This window comes from Syngnathus leptorhynchus, chromosome 4, assembly GCF_054491065.1.
Source record: "Syngnathus leptorhynchus isolate UIUO chromosome 4, UIUO_Slep, whole genome shotgun sequence".
NCBI lineage: Eukaryota > Metazoa > Chordata > Actinopteri > Syngnathiformes > Syngnathidae > Syngnathus > Syngnathus leptorhynchus.
The window spans coordinates 10,855,746-10,878,470 of record NC_141198.1 but is presented as its reverse complement, the minus strand read 5'-3'; the positions used below and the strand labels follow the sequence as shown (position 1 = coordinate 10,878,470).

At 40.7% G+C, this 22,725-nt stretch overlaps 3 protein-coding genes across 4 annotated transcripts; 2 read left to right on the top strand and 1 right to left on the bottom strand.

The window, feature by feature from the left end:
* Positions 1 to 1,915: 1,915 nt before the first annotated feature.
* myo1ha (myosin IHa) lies at positions 1,916 to 9,198 on the top strand. Its single transcript, XM_085908802.1, has 31 exons — positions 1,916 to 2,047; positions 2,120 to 2,235; positions 2,308 to 2,506; positions 2,581 to 2,661; positions 2,925 to 3,104; positions 3,183 to 3,281; positions 3,348 to 3,464; positions 3,536 to 3,607; positions 3,684 to 3,803; positions 3,888 to 3,955; positions 4,052 to 4,157; positions 4,213 to 4,293; positions 4,368 to 4,459; positions 4,532 to 4,626; positions 4,718 to 4,764; positions 4,867 to 4,947; positions 5,093 to 5,198; positions 5,264 to 5,381; positions 5,488 to 5,601; positions 6,269 to 6,345; positions 6,421 to 6,489; positions 6,573 to 6,657; positions 6,734 to 6,896; positions 6,970 to 7,053; positions 7,113 to 7,206; positions 7,582 to 7,637; positions 7,719 to 7,854; positions 7,924 to 7,994; positions 8,119 to 8,216; positions 8,294 to 8,393; positions 8,474 to 9,198. The coding sequence occupies exons 1-31, from the start codon at positions 1,919 to 1,921 to the stop codon at positions 8,498 to 8,500; spliced, it is 3,081 nt and encodes a 1,026-aa protein (XP_085764928.1). The 5' UTR covers positions 1,916 to 1,918; the 3' UTR covers positions 8,501 to 9,198.
* On the bottom strand, positions 8,969 to 12,516 carry kctd10 (potassium channel tetramerization domain containing 10). Its single transcript, XM_085908804.1, has 7 exons — positions 12,421 to 12,516; positions 11,287 to 11,500; positions 11,017 to 11,186; positions 10,825 to 10,911; positions 10,696 to 10,748; positions 10,419 to 10,614; positions 8,969 to 10,027 (listed from the first exon to the last, which is right to left on the bottom strand). The coding sequence occupies exons 1-7, from the start codon at positions 12,421 to 12,423 to the stop codon at positions 9,809 to 9,811; spliced, it is 942 nt and encodes a 313-aa protein (XP_085764930.1). The 5' UTR covers positions 12,424 to 12,516; the 3' UTR covers positions 8,969 to 9,808.
* A 334-nt stretch (positions 12,517 to 12,850) lies between these two features.
* ube3b (ubiquitin protein ligase E3B) lies at positions 12,851 to 22,703 on the top strand. Of its 2 annotated transcripts, none has more exons than XM_085908800.1 (28): positions 12,851 to 13,004; positions 13,087 to 13,195; positions 13,333 to 13,501; positions 13,588 to 13,702; positions 14,034 to 14,093; positions 14,177 to 14,281; positions 14,362 to 14,458; positions 14,538 to 14,623; positions 14,879 to 14,961; positions 15,220 to 15,325; positions 15,403 to 15,523; positions 15,612 to 15,789; positions 15,885 to 16,051; positions 16,149 to 16,316; positions 16,402 to 16,573; positions 16,653 to 16,771; positions 17,030 to 17,144; positions 17,230 to 17,329; positions 17,469 to 17,588; positions 17,661 to 17,837; positions 17,942 to 18,052; positions 18,140 to 18,277; positions 18,379 to 18,444; positions 18,702 to 18,760; positions 18,841 to 19,023; positions 19,164 to 19,275; positions 19,347 to 19,439; positions 20,065 to 22,703. In XM_085908800.1, the coding sequence occupies exons 3-28, from the start codon at positions 13,341 to 13,343 to the stop codon at positions 20,254 to 20,256; spliced, it is 3,204 nt and encodes a 1,067-aa protein (XP_085764926.1). In that variant the 5' UTR covers positions 12,851 to 13,004; positions 13,087 to 13,195; positions 13,333 to 13,340; the 3' UTR covers positions 20,257 to 22,703. The 2 variants fall into 2 exon arrangements, with proteins under 2 accessions (XP_085764926.1, XP_085764927.1); XM_085908801.1 differs by having other exon boundaries at positions 12,851 to 13,019.
* The last annotated feature ends 22 nt before the right edge of the window (positions 22,704 to 22,725 follow it).

The following is a 22,725-nucleotide window of genomic DNA, read 5'->3' as shown; positions in this document are numbered from 1 at the left end:
ATAGCAAAACTTGTCTTTAAATTAGAACAAATGGTTACATCACTGAGACTCCACTGTACCTACTTTATGGCTCATCTTGTTTCTCTTTATTAGAGACACGTTGAAATTCCCTCAGAAGAAGAGAGCATTTTGAAGACTTGGAAACGCTCAATGAAACCCCCAAACATTAGCATGATTATGACCATTGAATTCATGAATCGTCATCTTGACAGGAGCTTATCTGTCCACGTTCTTACTTGTAATACTGTATGGCAGACCCCTAAGTCACGCTGTCCCACTATATTGTCTACTTCTGCCGCCTCGAGAGAATTTTTTTCCCATGAATAAAGGGGGTGTCAAAGACACCAGACACCGGCATTGCCCCCATCGCATCACCAGATTGATTCTGACGTCCCAAAAAGGGTTCCTTCAATGATATTGTTCACCTGTCTCATTGGCTTAAAGTGGGTGGGGTGGGGTGGGGTGGCGAAGGGTTAATGGCGGGGACACAGGGTTGGTGGGGGTATTGTCCCGGAGACGAAAGCATATTAGGGTACAGAGGCTGACGTGGAAAAAAAAAAAACAACCAACATCTGACTAGCCTCCTCTCCTTCCAGTGGGGCCCCCAAGCAAAGTAATGAAGTCCAAATTACAACACAGGATAACTAAGAACAAACCTCTATTGTTCCCCCTCAGGGCGCACTAAATGAGTGTCACAGCAAGCAGCGGGGCACAGACCGTTACTGCACTGTTTAGTCTGCCCCCTTGTCTTAAGACGGCCCTGTTTCAGAGCTTCTCAGATCAGACAAATACGGCAACCATCACCCCCCCCCCCACCCCCCTTCCCGCCATCGCCTCTTTCTCCAGCCTTCGCCTTCACCCTTCCTCTCTGTACAGCCAACCCGCGCCTCCCAAAGTTCTCGCCCCAAAATAGGCCAAATCTCCTCCATTGTGTTTCGACTGCCTAGTGTGAAATTCATTGTGACGTTAAATGTTTTCTAATGAATAATTACTGAATGGATATGCAGGGGGAATATGTGTAATGGATTGTAGACTGCATTTTAAAGACATCTTTTTTGTCTCCGCTTCGTGGTATTTACAGGACAAAAACACTTGGCCTTTCTCAGAAGAAATGAAGGCCATAGGCGAAGGATAGGGGGCAGGATGGGAGGGGGGTGAAGGGCTTTGTGTCAATTAGATCCAATGGATTATCTTTTTTTAAATGTTTTTACAGAAAGAATTGAGAATCAAAGGACTTCTGCTTCCAAAAGAGAGGAGGAGAAAATACAAAACCAACAAAAGCTGGGAAAAACCTTTGGTCCGAGTGTCGGTGCTGAGAATGCAAAACAGATTGGTGGAATTTTTCCCACTATGCTTATTGAATGTGCCGCTGGTTTTCGGGGGGCTCCCCAAAGTCCCATTTGCACAGTGTGTTGTGTTTGCTCGGTGCATCAGCACTGGAGAACATGCGGGCCCGTGCTCTGTGTAGATAACAACAGGTGCCAAGTTTGTGCTTTTTTTTTGAGGGGGGGGGGCTATTTTTTTCACCTCCATTTACTGCTACAAAGCCATTCAAACATTCAGTCACAAGTTCAAATAATCACATTATGTGATTAGCAGTAAAATAGTTATTCTTGTGAGGCATTACTTTGGGACCAACACCAAAAGGTCAGGAGTTCAAAACTCACCGAACAAAACTAATCTTGATTAATTTTGGAGCGGGGTAATTATTGCTTGAAAGTGAAGTCACCCCGCATAAACATTTAATCGATGTTTATACCATTATCAAACGTTACGCAACAGTAAAACAAAAATGCAGTAACTTGATCATGATCATTTTCTGATCACAGTTAGGATAAATGTTTATTTCACCTTGTCCGACAAGTATAAGATTATTTTCCTCTAATAACGGCGTTTTTTTTTTTCCCCACAGGTAGAAATGGACATGGAGGGCGCCCTCAATGCGAGGGACCAAGTTGGCATTCAAGACTTTGTTCTCTTGGATGAGACAACAGAGGGAGCCTTCCTCAACAACCTCAAGAAACGCTTCAGCAAGGATCTCATTTACGTGAGCGGGAGACAAAACTCTTCACAGTGCGTATTACCATTAACGTTGTACAACTTTGACTCTCTCTTTTAGACCTACATTGGCACTTTATTGGTATCTGTGAACCCGTATAAAGAGTTGGATATCTACAATAAGAAACAGATGGATGTGTACATGGGGGTCAACTTTTTTGAGCTTCCACCTCATATGTGAGTGTAAAGTGTTTACGTGGATTGCGATATCTACTTGACCTAACATTGTGTCGACTTGCCCTTGCCTAGCTACGCTCTTGCCGACAACGCCTACCACACCATGTTGACCGAGTTCAACAATCACTTCATCCTCATCTCAGGAGAGAGCGGAGCAGGGAAGACGGAAGCCTCCAAAAAGATTCTACAGTATTACGCTGTCAGCTGTCCAAGCACTGCTCTGCTCAACACTGTCAGGGACAAGATGCTCATGTCCAACCCTGTCCTTGAGGTCTTAGTCAATGCCATTTGCCAAAAAAACAGGTCAGGCTCGGGTGAATTACTGTCTACAATGTCTCTCGGCAGGCTTTTGGGAATGCCAAAACGCTGAAAAATGACAACTCGAGTCGGTTTGGAAAGTATATGGACATTCAGTTTGATAGTGAGGTAAGAAGGGCGAGATTTAATGATTCATCTCAATGATACGTATATATTTGATATATTTGAATATGATATCAATTTTTCCTCACTACTATTATGAGCCTTTTTGCAGGCAAAGTGGGGATTTGTAAAAGATCTTTTGATACACTCATCTGTCGCTAACTTGTGGCTGACCTGAACTTATTTCTTAGACACTGAGATCAAGAGAGGTGTACAAAATTGTTCACTGGACCATGGTCTATGTTGACCTGCTGAATCCTGTGCAATAGGGCGATGCGGTTGGTGGCCACATCCTGAACTACCTGCTTGAAAAGTCCAGGGTGGTGCATCAGAACCACGGGGAGAGAAACTTCCACATTTTCTACCAGCTCCTGGAGGGAGGAGAGGAGGACCTGCTGCACCAGCTAGGCCTAGAGAGAAACTGTCAGCATTATAGCTATCTAACACAAGTATGTCCGTGTGATTTCTCAGATTGGCGCATTGCGTTGGTACCTTTGCCAACTGTCACTGTGTCAACTATCCGACAGGGAGAGTGTGCCATTGTGCCATCTATCAATGACAAAAATGACTGGAAGACGGTCAAAAATGCACTTCAAGTTATTGACATTGATGCGATCAATGCAAATGTAAGTTGGGTCATTTTACTGATGTTAAAGGCAACAGTCATCATTTGAATGGCAACTTGTGTGCAGCACTTGTTTGGGATCGTCGCCAGTGTTCTTCACCTGGGAAATGTTAAGTTTCAGCCTGACAGTAAAGGTTGTGCCACTCTCAACAACACCAATGCCGAGTTACGTTGGGTGTCAAATGTAAGAGAAAATTTCAATCGTTTTATGCGCAAAGAGCCAAAAAGTCCAACTGCTTTGTGATAATATTGCAGCTTCTTGGAATTGACGCTCACAGTCTGCAAGAAGGTTTAACGTACAGGAAGATTGAAGCCAAAACAGACCAGGTATTTTCTGATAGAAATGTTACGCAATACAAATACAACATTGGCTCATTAGGACTGTATTTGACTTTTTCTCAAGGTGCTCAGTCCGTTTACTCTGGATCACGCCATCTATGTGAGGGATGCCCTGGCCAAGGCCATTTATGGGCATACCTTCACCTGGTTGGTAAACAGGATAAATGAGTCCATGGAGAACACTGTGAGATAGAAAAAATATATATATGTGACATCTTGTCAAGCACTACGGTAATGTACGGCACTTTATTGTGATTTTTAATTTTAGGACCCTTCAAGAAAAACTGTCATTGGACTTTTGGACATCTATGGTTTTGAGGTTTTTAATATCAACAGGTAGACCACTTTTGCTTTATTAGATATTTTATTTGTATATATGTTTGCATGGATTGTCTGTACATTGGTATGTCCGCTTGTGTGTTTTCCCTTCAGTTTTGAACAGTTCTGTATCAACTACTGCAACGAGAAGCTCCAGCAACTTTTCATCCAGCTCACGCTCAAGGCAGAGCAGGAGGAATATCAAGCGGAAGATATTGAGGTACTGAGATTCAACTGGAAAATAAAACATGAGTCAACCATGTTGTTTTCCTCAGTGGGAGCCGGTGCAGTTTTTCAATAACAAGATTATTTGTGACCTCGTGGAGGAGAGACACAGAGGAATCATATCAATCCTGGTATGTGCTTGTTGGGTACAATCTTGACCTTGATTGGGGAAAATGATGCTACGCTTCTGATTCTGAACCTACAGGATGAGGAGTGTCTGAGACCAGGAGAGGCTACAGACCTCACATTCCTGGAGAGACTGGAAGAAAAAATGGGGAACCACCCACACTTTGTCTCGTGAGTTCACATCACACTGAAATGTCATGTTATCGCTGACAGAAAATCCGTCCTCACCCTTTTTGAGTGTAGACACAAGCTGGCAGACAAAAAGACACGCAGGACGCTGGAGAGAGGAGATTTTCGTCTCTTGCATTATGCCGGAGAGGTCACCTATTGTGTTGTGGGTAAATTAAAGATCAATCTACCTTTTAGCCCTCAAATATTTCAATCTTGCTTTGAGCAAACTGCCTAAAATTGTTTTCTGTCATTTAAAAGGTTTTTTGGATAAAAATAATGACCTCTTATACAAAAACATTAAAGATGTAAGTATACCACTTGAAATTTTGACATGAATGATCGAAATAGTCATCAACCTCATGCCGACTTTTCTTTTCTTTTTTTCGTGTTTTGCCACTTTCTCCCAGCTGATATGTCAATCAAAAAACAGCATTGTCAGGCAATGCTTCTCCTGCATGGACCCAGAGAGCAGGCGGAGACCAGAAACAGTAAGTTGCCCCGTGTACTCGACCACACACAAACACAATGAGTCAGATAACGCTGTCAGTGGCAGTGTGACATCTCATCTTCAAACCATGTGCACCTGACAGATGAACTGTTGACTTGGGATTATGAGCTGCATTCTGTATGTAGGTGGCCACGCAGTTTAAGAGCAGCCTGCTGAAACTGACAGAGATCCTCATGGCCAAAGACGCCTGGTACATACGTTGCCTTAAATCCAATGAGTCCAGGAAGCCAGGTACTTGTTGTTTATAAAAGAAGATGCACAATGAATTCTCCACTTAGCCTTCTTCTTTAACCCAGGACAGTTTGATGAAGCTCTCATCAGACATCAGATCAAATATTTGGGCTTGATGCAGCACCTGAGAGTCAGACGGGCTGGTTTTGCGTATAGGAGGAAGTATGATGTCTTTTTACAGCGGTAGGAAGCAACACAAGGCTTGGAGATCACTCCTACGACAAATTTATCCTTCCTTTTTTTTTTTTTTGCTGATTATGCTGATCCCAATACATTTGACACTGAACAGCTATAAAGCTCTGTGCCCAGCCACTTGGCCACACTGGAGAGGAGAACCTGCTGATGGTGTGTTGGTGCTGGTTCAACATCTGGGCTATTTTCCAAATGAGTACAAAATGGGAAGGTGAGAAAAATGTTTTGATTACAAAAGTCACCTCATGTCGTTTGTTGTCCCAGTACAGCATGTTTGTGCCATGTACAGACCTTAATTCCAATGAAATGTTGGGGTTGGAATGTTCATCTTTAGATTCAGGTGAATGCTCTGCAAAGACATTCAAAGCGTTGTTATTATGATTGTTTTGCCGATATTCTCTCATTTCAAATTTGATGCACGGCGCAGCAGAGTCTTGGATTTTCAATTTGACAGAAAACAGCCTCAGACCATATCCAACACCAGCACAGAGTAGACAGCTGGGTAAATGCAACGTACCTATTTTTTATTTACAATACACCCCATCTATTAACAGCAGGTATCAAACCCTCTGAATGATGAAATTATTGTATTCGATTATTATTAATTTATATTTATTCCATTAAATATTATGCTATGGGGAGCATATGAACAATCAGGGCAGGGTGTCGGTATCCAGGTGACCCCATCTTGCGGCACGTTTAAATAGAATGAGAGCTGCTTCAATTGGCTATGATTGAAGTCTTCTGTGACCACTCTCATAGCGGCGCAGCCTTCCCTCTCTCAGATCCGCTGGCCGATACCAATATCAGGTCTAGTTCACCCGACTTATACCTTGAGAATTGAAATTAAAGGTAAATATGTTCAACTTTTTCATTAGAACCAAAATATTCATCCGCCATCCAAGAACCTTGTATGCTACGGAGGATGCTTTTGAAAAGTGTAAACATCAATTAGGTGAGAGCAAATCCGATGATGTGCATCATGATCGTGGCTTGAACACATTGAATGAATGGTGTGTTTACATTTTAGCCTCAAGACTCCAGGCCAAATACAAAGGCTACCGGGCAAAGGGCGAGTTCCGAAAACAGAAGGAGGCTGGTGCGTGCATGAGACGCTTCCTGAAGTAATGACTGATTTGATGTGGTTCAATTATTCCACTTTTTGTCCTTCGACGCCCACAGCAACAAAGATTGAGACGTGTTGGAGAGGAGTGCAGGCAAGGAAGGAGAGAGACAAGAGAGCGTGGGCTGTGAAAGTCATTAAACAGTAAGAAAACAAGAGAGGAAGAACTTCACAAGAAAATGTGACATTTATTTCTGGACTGTACCATTTTTATTTTCAGATTTATCAAAGGCTACATGACCAGAGGGCAAGCAAAAGTCACAGATAACTCCGAGTATTTGGCCTTTGTGAGACAGAATTACCTGAACCGGCTCAAAGAAAACTTGCCAAAAACCGTATTGGATAAAACCACGTGGCTATCTCCACCTCAAGTGCTGGCCGAGGTACTCAGAAACAACATTGATGCCCAAATTGAGTTGTATGCCAGTCAACCTTTGCATGTTCTGCCCGCTCCAGACGTCGGAAATACTTCGTAAACTGCACTACCGCCTCATGGTGCGGAAATACGTTCGAGGGATCACACCCCAGAGGAAAATACAGGTAATACATGTCAAATAATAATATTTGATTTTATTGCTCATTTCAATTTCTTTTTTCAGCTTCAAATGAAGTTCATTGCCAGCTCCATCTTCAAGGGGAAAAAGGAAAGTTATCCACAAAGTGTCGCCCATCCTTTTGTAGAAACAAGAATCGGTGAGTCACATATTTTGAGTGTTTGTTTCTGAAAATAATCAGACAGGCTCAGAATGAGTTGAGAGTTGGTGCAGCCCATCAAAGTGCATACAATTCATAAAAGACATTGAAATTGTCGAGGAACAAATTGTCGCAATAATCGGGACCCAAAAACGTTTGTGACTCTTGATTTAGTCTTCAATGAATCTAACAATACGGAAGTAGCAATTTTCCGTCATCAGAAAGACGGACATGAACGTCTTGTACACAACTAAAAGGCCTCCGTCAAATTGATACCACCTTGTAATAACTACTCAGCATGCTCTGCGGCAGAGTAAATAAATGCCCGAAGGAAAAAAAAGAACCTTTCCTGAACAAAACTTTGTATCGTTTCAGGTGATCAAGATATTAACGCGAGGGTCTTACAAATAATTCGACATGAGCGCATCAAGGTGAAAAAAGTTTTTTTTTTTTTTTAACACTGATATTCTCTAACCAAATCTTATTCTGTGATGGGACTGGTATTTCTACAGTACAGCGTCCCAATGATTAAATACGACAGGAACGGTTTCAAAACAAGGCCGCGGCAGCTCATCTTCACCCAGGCGGCGGCCTACATGGTGGAGGAGGCAAGGATCAAACAGAGAATTTCGTATACTGCTCTCAAAGGTTAACGTTGATGCCATTACGATTTTATCTTCAACTCTAAGTTTCTTGACGATGCATCTCCCGTTGTAGGAATTTCCGTCAGTAATTTGACTGACAGCATCATTGTGTTACACGTAACATGTGAGGACCCCAAACAAAAGGTACGGAGATCCATCCTGTAAATAGTATCCATTTATATTAAATGCTACTTTTACAAAGATGTTAAAAATCAGGTCAACATGGTCCAACTACTTCTAACAAGATAAATAAGTCACATTGTTTCAGGGAGATCTTGTACTGCAGTGCAACCACTTGTTTGAGCTGGTGACCAAACTCAGCATCATTGCTAACAAGCAAAATGTAGTCAAGGTGAACCAAGGCAGGTAAGTCACCAAATGGTAAAATTGAAGGGATTTGGATATTGATAGCGTAGGTGTTATGCTGATGGAAATGTTTGCAGCATCAAGATAGAGTTTCAGCCTGGAAAAGAAAGCGTGATAGAATTCAGCATTGGCCCGGAGCCGAACGTGTTCAAGGCCAAGAATGGACACCTCATGGTGGTGCGTTCTAGATTGTCATGAAAACTTTTGGCACCATCAATGAGTCAGGGGAAGTTAATAAGCAACATTTGTCATGACAGGTTGCCACTCGGGCCAGGCCGAGGTAACACGAGGGGTAGAGGAGACACTCAAGAGGCCCCTTGCATATTTCATCAGAAACCCCAAAGCTGGAGAGATATGGCCACTGGATACACGTCCGACCTCAACTGTTATGCACTTTAGGATGGGCCTATGCAATGAATGATGTCATCACTTCCTCACTGATTAAATTTACATTCATACTATCAGATATTTTAATCAGCTATTACTACTTTTTATCAACTCACCCAACATTAAGTGCACTATTTTTACAAGAAGTATTAATATTACTATTGATAGTTGTAGTTACACTGCAGTGGCACAACAATTATAATACAAATTGTAAAAATTAAAAATGTTGCATATTAAAGCATCATTTTGGTAACATTTTTGGATGCTTGCACTTTGGGTTGGTATCTCTAATGAAATGTGTACAGTAGAAGCTTTGTATGTTTCCTAGCAATCAGAAGATGCAAGATAAAAACAGAAGCAATTCATACATTTATAGAAATTTATTTTAGATGTATAAATATATAACATATACAATCTGTACAATAAATCTACGAGTGATTGTTACACATTGATTTATAACTGTGCAAAAATGAACTTTGTGATGAACCGCTCTAATTTACCCCCTTGATAAAAAGCATGTCCATGCAAATGTGTTTCTGGCAGGGAGATCTTCAGTTACTTGTTCACCCCAATCTTAGCATCTATCCATCATAAAGTCCATATTACCACCACAGGTGAGGGCTCAAGTTACTGCCATACAAAATAAGAATTTTGTGGTGCCAACAAAAAATGAATAAGGCTTCAAACTAAATAAGGTAGACTCATTACTTGGAAATATTTGATCCACCTCTGTGTGTTAAACAATAACATCTAATAAAAATGTCTAGGAATAAAACAGTGCCATCTGGTGGCCACTTCATGATTAACACTTGGGTCATTCTCTGAATGATCAGTGAAGCACTCAAAGCCACATGGAAAGGAAAAGATTACATGATCCAGCTGGAACTACTGACATCATAATTTTTGATCTCCTTAGGACCACTTGTGATGAACACACATACAACATACAGACGTTAGTTGAAACGACGGTGAACAACCAAATATGATTATGAACTTCTGCGTGCCAGAAGATAACCGTGATACAATTGAACACACACTGCAATCGGTTAGCCAGACTGCAGCAAAGGAGACACAATGAACACATGAACGGCACAGCTACACACTAATACCGTCTCCTGGTAATGCATGTTAGAGAGGTGCTGTTGAGGGAAGGTCTAAGGCACGGGTGTGGTGCAAGGCCTCAGCTAAAACAGGTGGGAGGGAGGTCACTGGTGGTGGTGCGTTCGGTCGTTGGGTAGTTTAATGTGGATCCTACGAACTCGGTCAATTCGTTCTCGCTCGTCATCTTCGTCCAGGTGATGGGATCGTCCTGCGGCGCCGCCTGTTGCCTCCAGCAGAGCGTTGTCTGGCCCCCTCCCGTCGTGGGATTCGTATAGGAGGATATTGAGGGTCTCCTCATAGATGCGAGCTTCAGGGAACTCCACCTAGTTCACGCATGCAAAGATTAGAGACAGTGGTCACATTTCACAGTAATGCATGTCTATGCCATCATCCAAGCGCAAAAAAAAAAAAAAGTCAACTTGCTAGTCCCTCAACAATCATGTTAACTATGTGTAAACTCTCGCATGTACTTTATTTGAATCAACTTACCCTTTCAAATGTACATTTATGACCATTGCACCCATGGAAGCAGTTTACCAAACGTTAGCATCTTTTCCAATAACACTTGACATTCTCAAACTACAATAGCAGAAATGATAGCAAAAATCATCAATCAAGCCATTTGGCCTAATTTCTCAATTGCTCTACATTGCTCAAGTGACATTGGTGGTATGTGTGACATCATTGTCTGCGAGGCCACAAAAAAGATCTCACCTTTGTCTGCTTCTTCTCAGTAGCATAAACAATAGAGGTGCAGCACACTTCAGCTATCTTCCGACCCTGCCCGTAGAAGGACCAGCAGCAGATCTCATCTCCGATCACATCTTTGATGAAGAGTACACGGCCGTTGAACCGCAACGACAGCTTGTCAAACAGCTCAATATTTTTCAGCATGTTGTCGTCAGAATTGCTGGGGAGGAACAACTCGTATAATATAGAACCAGTCTGAATCTGTCTGGAAGTGTCAAGAGCTTCGGTTTGGAAGACTCACCTGGTGTAGGAATATTTGTTATTGCTTCTGTTATACAGCAGTTTGACTGTAGGCTGGGAAGACACAAAAATATGTTTAAAACAATTGGCAAAAGGATCCGGATGTGGAACACTATTGTGCTATAAACACCTTATTTGAAGTTGCAATTAGCTTCTGCTCCTCCTTCGAAGATGTCATCAAAGGCACTTTACAAAGGGGCTCATATGTTTCTTTGTTCTGCATGACAAGGGATTTTTTTTTCAAAATTAAAAACATAAAAAATACAATATATTGCAAAAGCATTTAACAAGCAAAATGTCCTTTCACAGTTACAGGAAGTACCTGCAAAGCAGCCGTGCATTCATCTGCGAGCCCTTGGACAAGATAATACTTGGCTTCTGCAAGCAGCTCCTCAGTTTCCCGCCGACTATCCGGTAACGGCACCGCTCCATCTCTAAGGTAGTTTAGTATCGTTCCGAAATGTTTGCCACAGCGATCAATCAGAATCCAACCTTCATAAGGAATCAAACAGCATTTCACCAAGTCAATTATAAGTTAACTTTTCGCCACTGAATGGTAATTTATGCACTTGAAGTTTTCCGAGCAGCTCACCTTCACTGTCCGTGAGGACCTCCATCCTGCCGCTGAACATGGCTTTAAGCATGGTGTCTTGTTTGGTCAGAGTCTGCATTGTTGTGTAGTACAGAGCCCCGCCCACATTTAACTTCACATATTTCGAGCTGGGGCTGGAACCTTTGAAGGATGTGGTCCGGGTGGTAGCTGCCGGCACTGGCGAGCTCACGGCGCTCTCTCCTGACATCTCTTCCTGGAACACAACCAGACAGAACAATCATGCTTGTACTGCCCTCTCAATGTATTATGCTTCCAAGTCATGAAACAGTCAGCCATTTGACAAATGACTTAATAATTACTAGAACGAATGTTGATGATGCTCAGAACTGATGGCGTTTCCTGTCATTACTGTTGCAACTCATAGTTAATGGCGACAATTAGTAGACTGCATTCAGTATGGTGCCAAAACATACGGCAAGTGAATTACGGATGTAAATAAAACAATTATTTCAAATATCAAGGAAATGTCAGGATGAGCAGCAGTGTTATTTTATCTTTTTCAAATTTCCAAACAACATGCAAATATAATACAGTTTAATTGTTTATGTGTATTACATTTATTTGGACAATCTAATAACTAATTTGACAATTTGTTTTTGTTTTGTTCAATGGAAGTCAATCCTAAACGTGGCACAGAAACATACATAGTAAACATAATTTCTGAGTTAAAGTGATCGATCTTTTGTTTACTGTAAACTGATAAGTACAATTATAACGTGCCCATTTCTTAATTTGATTTGGTGTCTTGCTACAAGTCAATCACTTTCATTTCCCCTTTCCACCATTTGTTCACGTTAGTCTAGTTTCGATCAAAAAATATAGCGACGAAGGAAAAAATATGTGCAAAATTGAAGATTGCAACACAAATTGCGTCCATCGTTTTGAATGAGCAGAACAAGCCCCCTTTCCAACAACTGAATAATGAAGTAATTTGATTTAGAAAGGCAAGCCGAACACGCTAGCTCCTGGCTATTAGAATGCTATTTATGTACTCAAGCAAGTGGGGAGAAATCCATATTGACAATCAAAATTGATATCGCGCTCTCTACAGTAACTAAGTGGTGGCGTTGTGAGAAGATCTCAAATGAAAGTAGTATAAAATATCATATTTACCATAGAAGCCACGGCCGACTTGGTAAATGTAACTTGCTAACCTACGTCAGCTTCATCAACTTCCTTCCGGTTCATGGCTGCGCAGTTGAAAATGACGTCAACTTAGCATTTTACTCCTTAAAGGCACACTTACATTATTTTGACTTGGTTAAACCATTTCGATTTATAACCAGAACACGTGAACATCGTAGAGGATTGTCTTTAAGCCTATAATACTTTAATAAAGTAATGGTATTATTCACGGGCACATTTCCTGCTTTGGAGGAGTGGTAGTCATAACTACCGGGCTAATCTAATGGGTTCATTTAGATTCACCACCCGGTAAAAGCAATTTGGAATTTTCATATGATCATGGTGAACTGTTTTGCTTTTCGACAAATATCACTGCTAAATTCTTTATACTGGTAGATGTATGCTACACGGACACAATTCAATGCGACACCGTGTATTAATGGTTTCGGGTCGTACGGGCTCGCCTCTCATTGTTTACATGTTCAAGTGATATGCATCTCCTGTTTTTGAGACTGTCGTCGTTCATGGATTCGCCGTCATTTTGAAATTATGATAACTATCAACAAAACAATGTGAGAAGCTAAACTGTAAGACCATTTTTATGCAGACTCTCAAACTAGCCGCGGATGCTAACTATGTTACCTACTTTATCAGTGTGTAGCGCGATTATTCAGAGATGACGATTTAGTCCACATCGTTAATCAGCTTTTGCTGCTGTTCGGACCCTGAAGACAACATCATCATTATGGAGGTGTAGCACCAGGTGAGCTTTCTTGGCACGCAAATGATCTTATCATGCAGTGCATGTAAATGTTGTAAATCGACATCAATAGCTGTACTTTGTAGAATACAGTCTGCAATATGGCACATATGTAAGCGATTGAATGCCATCTTCCTTAGAGTGCAGAATGTTTGGTGCACCCCAAAGCTCGAAGTCTGAATTCCTGGATAAAGCCAGGCAAGCCAGGGAGGAGAGGAAAGGGCATAAGGAGAAAGAGAGAGCAGCAATCCTCATCCAAGCCCTGGTCAGACGCTTTTTATGTCGCAGCAGACTCCAGAAACAAATAAGGTTCTCTTAACTCTAATAGCTATTTGCTCAACAAACCCTGCTTTTCTCCTGCGTTTAGTTAATATTTGTATTTTCTATTTTACCAGGAAAGATGTTGATGACTATTTTGAGTCTTCAGCTGCAACATCAAAAAGAAATGCACTTTCGATTTTTAAAATTGCTCGTAAATTACTATTCATTTACCACTTGGAGGATAAGATGGTGAGTATAACCAAGAACATGTTTTTTGTTTTGTTTTTTGTTTTAGAGTAGTGTGGTCTTTGTGACATCTTGTTGTAGACTATTTGATACATATACAGTACAGCAACCAGCCACAAATATCACATTAGGTAATACAGCAATACAAACGTTGTATTGATAATAGCTTTACAATGGAAATAATGACTAGTTTTGTTTTGTATGACTGATTAATTTGCTATTGTAGCTTGTGATACTATAGAACTGCAATACATCATAATAATGGGGGCTTGTAATACTTGAACTACCCCAATTTATGGGCTGTTTTTGATGTTTAATTTGACTTTTTGGACAGAGGTTTGAAAAGCTCTGTCGGGCTATTCTTGCCAGCATGGAAGTTGAAAACGAGCCTAAAGTAAGTGTTTAGTGCTCTTTTCATTGCCGAATAACTTGCTATGAGTTTATATCATGTTGATTGTTTTCACTTTTGTCTCTCAGGTCTGGTATGTGTCTTTGGCACTCTCCAAAGATCTTACAATCCCTTGGTTGAAACAGATTAAAGATGTTCTGTGGACCTGCTGTCAACTACTAAAGAACTTAAAGGTTTGTACAGGCTTCAAGACAAATAAGTACAATATTGATGGTATTAGGTGACATGATGTCTTTGTTTTTATGATTGCCAGCCTGATATTATGCAGGACAACAAGTTGGTAACGCTTTACCTCACCATGCTGGTCACATTCACGGACACATCGACATGGCGGATTGTGAGAGGGAAAGGTCGGTCAGGAGCCACACGAGCAATGTTTTATCTGATAATGTCAAGCATCATGGAGTTTGTTCCTCCTCTTTGTTTCAGGAGAAGCTCTCCGACCTGCTTTGATGAGAATCTGTGAGAATATCATGGGTCATCTCAATCAAAAAGGATTCTATTCAACACTACAGGTTCGGTATCATAGGCAGAATTCACTACAGAGATTCTAAATATTGGGTCACCATTTGGTCTCATATGAACGTAGTATAATAACAACAATAACAAATGTATAAAAATTTAAAAATGTCTAATAAGAAAATCCTTATTACACATTTGTGTACCAGTAAATGTATCCTCTCTCATTTCTGTACTAATTTGTGACAGTTTTAGTCTACGCAGTCCTGGCAGCTGACACTAAAAAAGACATACTTCTCTTTTTTTTCCAGATTTTGCTGACCAATGGCTTGGCTCGTTCGAAACCAGCTCTCTCAAAAGGCACTTTAACAGCTATATTTACTTTGTCACTAAGGTGAGTTCAAATGGAGTGTTGGGGGGGGGGGGGGGTAGACTGATTGCACAAATTATGGTCAAAATGATAACGATTACTTCAATGACTATTGTAATCGTGATTGTCAGTTACAAGTATTCCTCGTGTTAGGTAAAACATCAACTGTCGGCTGCACACGATCAAAAAAGTGGTGGCCAAACTTGCGATTGAAAATTGAATTGAAATTTCAATTGTGCCTCGATTGATTCTTTCTGCGCTGTTTTGTTTGTCTAATCTCAGACCAGTCGTCGCTGCTCACTTCTCAGACAACCTGCTCAGATCATTCCTCATTCACGTGATGTCAGTTCCAGCTGTGACTTCGCACCTGTGTAAGCTCACCCCAGAGGTATGAAGTCAACTATGAACAATGTCAGTAATATACTTGCTATGCACAGGTTTTAAACATTAGCTCTCTCACGACAGTGTATTACGTCGATCCAGACTCATGGCCTTCTAAAGAAGTTTATCCTTCTTCTCAGCCGTGAGGAGCAGTGTTCTGATATCTGTGTGTGTCTCGAGGGGAGTCACACACTCTGCTTATTAGGTACAGCATTTGAGCTATTCTGCTGAGTCAGTTGATACTTTTAGGTGAGAGAATCCATCAATTCCCTCCTCCTCCTGTGTTAATTTAGGTAACCTGATTCACTTGGGCTTCCTGAATGAGCGAATCATAGAGGAGGAGACCAATCGGTTTGTGAAGGACCTGACTGATATGCTGTCTTACTGCCAGAGATATGTGTCCCAAAAGAAGTCCAACCTCACCCACTGGCACCCAGTCCTGGGCTGGTTCTCCCAAATTGTAGATTATGGGTGAGTGACCGATTTTTAATCCAAGTTTAGATTTACCTTGAAAGTGAATCTTACTGATTTTATTTTGTGGCCACTGGCTGCTCTGTTTCTTGTAGTCTTAACGAATCAATGCCACTGGTCACCAAGCAACTGCAGCATCTGTGGGGCGTGCCTGTCATTCGGACCCTCTTCAGTGACGTCCTCTCGAAGAAGCTCGAGAGTCAGGAGCTCAGTCCCGCACCGGCACAACCTAGCACATCGCAAAATAACCTGCCAGTTAAAAGTGGGTCATGAATCCAAATCAGTGCTTTTGATTTCAAGGATGTTTTTGGTGGTGAGTGTGATGGATGAGGAAATCTATTGCTGTCCTCTACCGATAGGCCTGTTTAAGCGAGCTTTTCAGAAGTCCGCGTCTGTACGGAACATCTTGAAGCCCGTCGGGGGAAAGCGGGTGGACTCTGCTGAAGTCCAGAAGGTGTGCAGCATTTGCGTGCTCTACCAAACTGCTCTTTCCACACTGACGCAAATACGACTACAGATTCTCACCGGTCAGTACACCGGCCAGTAAATAATATGTTGAACTATTTGGAGGCTTGTAACGGGACAGTCGCTGTGTTGCGTTTCAACCTGCAGGTCTGACACACCTCGATGACCTCCTGCCCAAGTTGTGGGCTTTTATCTGTGAATTGGGCCCACAGGGAGGCCTCAAGCTTTTTATGGAGTGTCTCAACAATGACACTGAAGAGTCCAAGCGGCTCCTGGCTATGCTCATGCTCTTCTGTGACTGTTCACGGCACCTCATCACGTAATTATTTGTTGTCATTTGTTTTATTCTGTGGGTTTTGAATCATACATGTTCACGATTTGTTGTCGATGCGTTTCAGAATTCTGGATGACATCGAAGTCTACGAAGAACAGACCTCCTTTAAAATAGAGGAGCTCATCACTATCTCCTCCTTTCTTAACACTTTTGTGTACAAAATGATATGGGACGGTATCCTCGGTGAGTGATCCCATTTTCTGAAAGTGCATTCATATGGATGTGGAAATGTTTTGGTCTGGAATTGTGATAAAGTTGCTAAAATGGACATACGCAAATAATTACGTAATCAATCAAGTTGCCAATAGAAATGTTGTCAGAATAATTCCATCCCCACCGAAAGATGATTTCTCTCCTTTTTGAAGAGTACCTTGAGAGAGTTTTCAATTTGAAAATGTTTAACATTGGGGTTGCAAAACCTATTCTTGTGTGTCTTAACAGAGAACGCAAAGGGGGAGAAACTGGAGTTATTCCACAGCGTTCACGGATGGTTGATGGTGCTTTACGAACGTGATTGCCGGAGAAAATTTACCTTTGATGACCACTGGTTACGCAAGTAAATTCAAACTGAGAATGCGCCTCTATGTTTGAAACAGGGATTCATTTAAAAATCTCTTTCATCTTCCATCTGCTGCATTCAGAGACTTAAAACCAAGCTTGCTTTTCCAAGAACTTGAGAAAGGCAAGAAGCGGGCCCAGCTGATACTGCAATATATCCCACATGTTATTCCTCATAAAAATGTGAGTTATCCTACTACTGTATTTTTATTGTTATTGTATCTTACTCAGGAGTCTGGAATGTAGTATGACCGTGATGAAATCAATTTTCTCGTATCATCTTGCATGCACTAATGTGTTTCCTGCCCTCTGACTATTTCAGAGGGTGCTGCTGTTTCGGAATATCGTCACTAAGGAAAAAGAGAATCTTGGCTTAATAGAAACCAACTCCGCCTCGCCGCACGTCACGCACATTACCATTCGCCGCTCACGCATGTTAGAGGTATGGACGCAAATGGGATGGATGTTGATAAATGTTCTTGCCGTTTCCATTAACGCATGCCCCGCATGTTAGGATGGTTACGACCAGCTTCGCCGTTTACCTGTGAATTCCATCAAAGGCGTCATTCGTGTGAAGTTTGTGAATGACCTGGGAGTGGATGAAGCGGGTATCGATCAAGATGGTGTGTTTAAAGAGTTTCTTGAAGAGATCATTAAGAAAGTGTTCAACCCTGCACTCAACCTATTCAAGGTAACTCTTTCATAAAAAAAAAAAAAAAAGTAACTTTAAAAAAAAATCAAACATTTAAGATCTAGTTTTCAATTCGATTCTGCTTTTGTTCATATTTGTCTCAGACCACGAGTGGAAATGAGAGGCTTTATCCTTCGCCTACTTCCTACATCCACGAGAACCATCTGCAGCTATTTGAGTTTGTGGGGAAGATGTTAGGGAAAGCCATATATGAGGTATTTGTGGCGCACAAAGGAATCCCACTATGGATTTGTTTCATTTTGGGTCATTGTGTAACATTGGCATCATTTGTGTGTTTTCAGGGCATTGTGGTGGATGTTCCTTTTGCTTCCTTCTTCCTCAGCCAAGTTTTGGGTCATCACCACAGCACTTTTTACAGCTCCATTGATGAGCTGCCCTCATTGGACTCAGAATTTTACAAGAACCTCACCTCTATTAAGGTTGACTAAATCTTGAATTGTCATATGGTACATTTTTATCCCCTCACGTGCTGTGGATCAGTCGCTACATAATACTTTATATTTCTATCCATGTTCTACAGCGCTATGATGGAGATGTGGGAGACCTGGGACTTTCTTTATCCTATGACGAAGATGTTATGGGACAGGTGAGGATTTGAAACAGATCAATACCTCTAAGGTTTTTGGATGCCGGCAAACCTGCGTTTTGGTTAGATTAAAAAAAGTGATGATATCAATAAGAAATGACTGAAATTTGAAAAACTTCATACAATTGTGTGGAGAATGACTTTAATCAGTGGAATATTGATATGATCAATAATAAAATGCTCTTAATTCCCATACCGAGCTATTGAAATTTAAAATGCACTTCATCCAGAATGAATTGCTATATTTTTCCATACAGCTTGTTTGTCATGAGTTGATACCTGGAGGCAAGACCATGCCAGTCACCAATGAAAATAAGTACGTCAGTCAATATCAAAGTTTCAAAAGGTAAAATTTGTTGATTCTCTGATTCTAGTTTGACCCATTTTTATCTGCAGGTTCAGCTACATCCACCTCATGGCTCACTTCCGGATGCACACTCAGATTAAGGAGCAAACGGCGGCTTTCATCCGAGGCTTTCGCAGCATCATTAACCCAGAATGGTTGCACATGTTTTCGACACCCGAGGTTCAGCGTCTAGTCTCGGGAGACAATGCTGAAATTGACTTGGATGACCTCAAGTACGTACTTCATCTTCACCCTCCTCCATCCTGGCACGATTTCACATTATCCAAATTGTTGCACTTTGGAGTTGGAGCGCACAATTTGACTTTCTTCCCGTTCTAAATTGTGGCCTTGCTGTCTTGTCTGTATGATTTAGGAAGCACACCGTCTACTACGGAGGATTTCATAGCAGCCATCGTGTTATCATCTGGCTGTGGGACATCTTGTCCAGTGATTTCACGGCTGAGGAGAGGGCAATGTTCCTCAAAGTAAGCTCATTTCTAGTCATTTTCATTTGTCTCATACTGTGTGCCCTTGAACTCATTTTACTCTTGTGTAGTTTGTTACCAGCTGCTCCAGACCTCCTCTCCTAGGTTTTGCCTACCTCAAGCCGCCTTTTTCAATCCGTTGTGTGGAAGTGTCAGATGATCAGGTGAGACTGTTGCTCAGTTTTATTTATGTACAGAAAAGGAAGTGGCTAAGAACATTTCAGCAGGTTTTGGAAATCGTTGTAGATTTTCTTATTGTACGATGTGTTTTATTTTTTAGTGATACAAGTAGGTTGCATATATGCTGTATTGGAGACCTGCCAATGAGATTAAAAAAAATCAGCGTTCAAAAATGTTGGCTAATATATTGATGTTTTTTTTTTAGCTGTTAAGGAGATGGTAATAATTCATGCAAACAAGCAAATGTTTTTTTTCTGTTCAAATTACTCAAATGCCAGGTGACTTGTTTTTAAAGAAAATTTATAAAAGATGCCCAAATGTTAATGACAGGCTGTTTCTACGCCTTCATTTAAAGTAGGATTCTTAAATGCTCTCCTTTGAATAAATTTTAGAAAGAGAAGATAAACAGGTATCGACTGGATTTGATTTGTAACTTTTCAATCCTTAGTAAGTCATTTAAAAAAAAAAATTTGAATTGTTGAAAATGTTGTTAACATCCAGAATCTTCTCAAATAATGATGTTGTGGATGTGTTGTAAAATTGCAAAAATTGCACATCCTTTTTTTTTCAGTCTGTTTTTAGTTCTCATGTTTTATTTTCTGTGGCCAGGACACGGGAGACACTCTTGGCAGCGTGCTCCGAGGCTTCTTCACAATCCGTAAAAAGGAGCCTGGTGGTAGACTGCCCACTTCTTCCACATGCTTCAACCTGCTCAAACTGCCCAACTACAGCAAAAAGAGCATCTTGCGTGACAAGCTACGCTACGCCATCAGTATGAACACCGGCTTTGAGCTTTCGTAACGCACAAGTGTAGCGAAAGGACAAACGTGCACAGGATGAGGCTGCCCGAACCAAGCAAAACATTTTAGCTACGTGGTAGCCTGTCACGTCTGAGGAAATTTCCCACAAAAGTAGAGGAGTTGTGAAGGACAACAAGATGCAGGATTACTATTTAACTCCCTTCCAGCAAGCGGAGGGATGCTGATTTTGCAGCACAATCTAATTCTGCATTTCCCCTTGCCATACAAATCTGAAAATCCAAGGTCGTATATAGTACTTAACTCCATCAAATCATACTTCGAGTTACTTGATCTCAGTTTCTCAGGCTTAACATGATATTTTTTAGCTTGAACACTCTCACCATTTGAGAACTGGAAAGCAATACAGATGCAATGCAAGGTATTCGATGCGTGAAAACAACGTGATGCATCGGTAATACACTTACGATTTTGAACTTTGGTATCCAAGCATCTTTGAGAGGGTATCAAATGAGCTCTAATGAGTTTTTGCCTTGATAAATGCAATTTGTCCAAGTAGAAGACACATCAGTGTCATGTCTTCAGCCTCCACAACGGAGGACTTCCCCGTCCTGTGTTGATCTCATTTAACTTCCTTTCTCTTAAAGGCACAGGCTATTTGATTTTTTTTTTTTAAATACAGAAGTGATGTCTGCTTTTGCGACTTTTACCCATGAGAAATATCTTGTCACGTCTCAAATGAACTGCGGTTTTGTATTTCATGCTCGAAAACTGTAACGTTGCTCACTACACCTTTTAAATAACTGAGTGCCTCATGTATCGCCATCTTCCCCTCGCTATCACCTTGACCTATTTACCCATTACAAGTGAAACCAATAATGTATGTTGGAAACAAGCCATAGAAACAAGGACTGGGCCTATTCTCCGAAACCCAACCACTGTAATACCACTATAACGACTACAACATAGTCTTGAGGCTTTGACAATGCTCTCCATGGACTTTTTAAGCCATCTTGTGAAGAATTATCGGTTTTAACAAGCCTCTCAACGTGATGTCATGGACTGAATCATCTGCCTAAGTGGCTTGATGTTCCTCTGGGTGGTAATGTCATGGAAGTCGTTATGCTGTTGGGTAAATTTTAGGGCTAAGTGTCTTTTTAGTCAAGGACTTATCAGAAATAGAAATGCAGCTTTCAAAGGAAGGTCCTAAAAAGTAAGCATAACATCTCAACCAAATCTGTAATTATGCAAAAAGAAGAAACATTGTCATTACCTACTACCATACAGGTGAACTTCTAATAACCAGCAGCTTCAGTGAAAATAACAGAGTTTGGATTTAAAGGTAAAAGATTATTTACCTAAGTAGTCTTCAAAATCAGATTTACCCCAATTTGCAGTGGGTATAATAAACGTGTTCAAATGCCAGGTTTTGGAGACCAAGATTAATAATTAAAAAAATGCTTTCACCATAAGGTAACCTATAACCTGTACAATTTAATTGAGGGGTGGCTTGGAAATTGTATAAATGAAATGGTGTCAGGCTTGTGCTGACCCCGCATGAGTGTAAGCGTTATTAGTTAATTCTGAACATGGCCACATCTTAATTCTAAGAGGGTGTGCCTGTACACGCTTGTGCAACCACAATTATCTTAGCTGTCTAATTGGACTTCAAATCTAAAAATAAATAATTATAAATTAGTATACGTAAACGTTTTGAAACTATTGCATACTTTTTTTTTTTTTTTAAATCACACAAACCTGGCATTTGAACGTTTTGTGTATACTTATTGTACCTAATTCTAATTATTTGACTCTAGGTTCCTTAAGGGGATGTTCTCAAAAACATTACCTTTGAGATACCACCCCAGTGACCAACCAATATACCCAAAAGATTCGATTGCCTTTTTTTTTTTTGTGAGTAATGGCTTTATGTTTTTTTTGTCAACCTGTTCTATGCAATTGAATCTAATGTAAGACGATAACCTCAGAAAATGATTGTTTTTATTCATGTTTTGAAGTCCTAAAATATGTTTCTTTCATATTTATATAAATGTATTATTATTCAGTGTTTTATCTGATTCAATTTGGTGGCATCTGTTAGTGACTCAAAGTTACCAAATACAATTCCTTTCCCTACCTTACAAAATATTATTGTGTAGAGCTGGTTGACAAAAAATGTCGTGTACCTTTCAAAGTGGACTTGCATTTCCTAATTTTAACCAGGCATGCAAAATTAAATACAGAAGCGCAGTTTGTTTTCACAAGAGACTAAAAAGTGATGTCAACAAAAACTAAAAAACACATCTAACCCACTTTAAATGCAAATACAGGCCCAGAGACATTGTTCCCCCTTCATGTGAGAGTCAAATTGTCTTAAAAGTGTCTTTCGAGATGACTGCACTAAGGAATGTGTACAAAGAGCGAATCTTGTGTAAAATTTGTCCATGTATGTAAGATATGTTTTCTTGTTAAATCATGCACACCGCTATTATATAAACTATTTGCTCCAAAG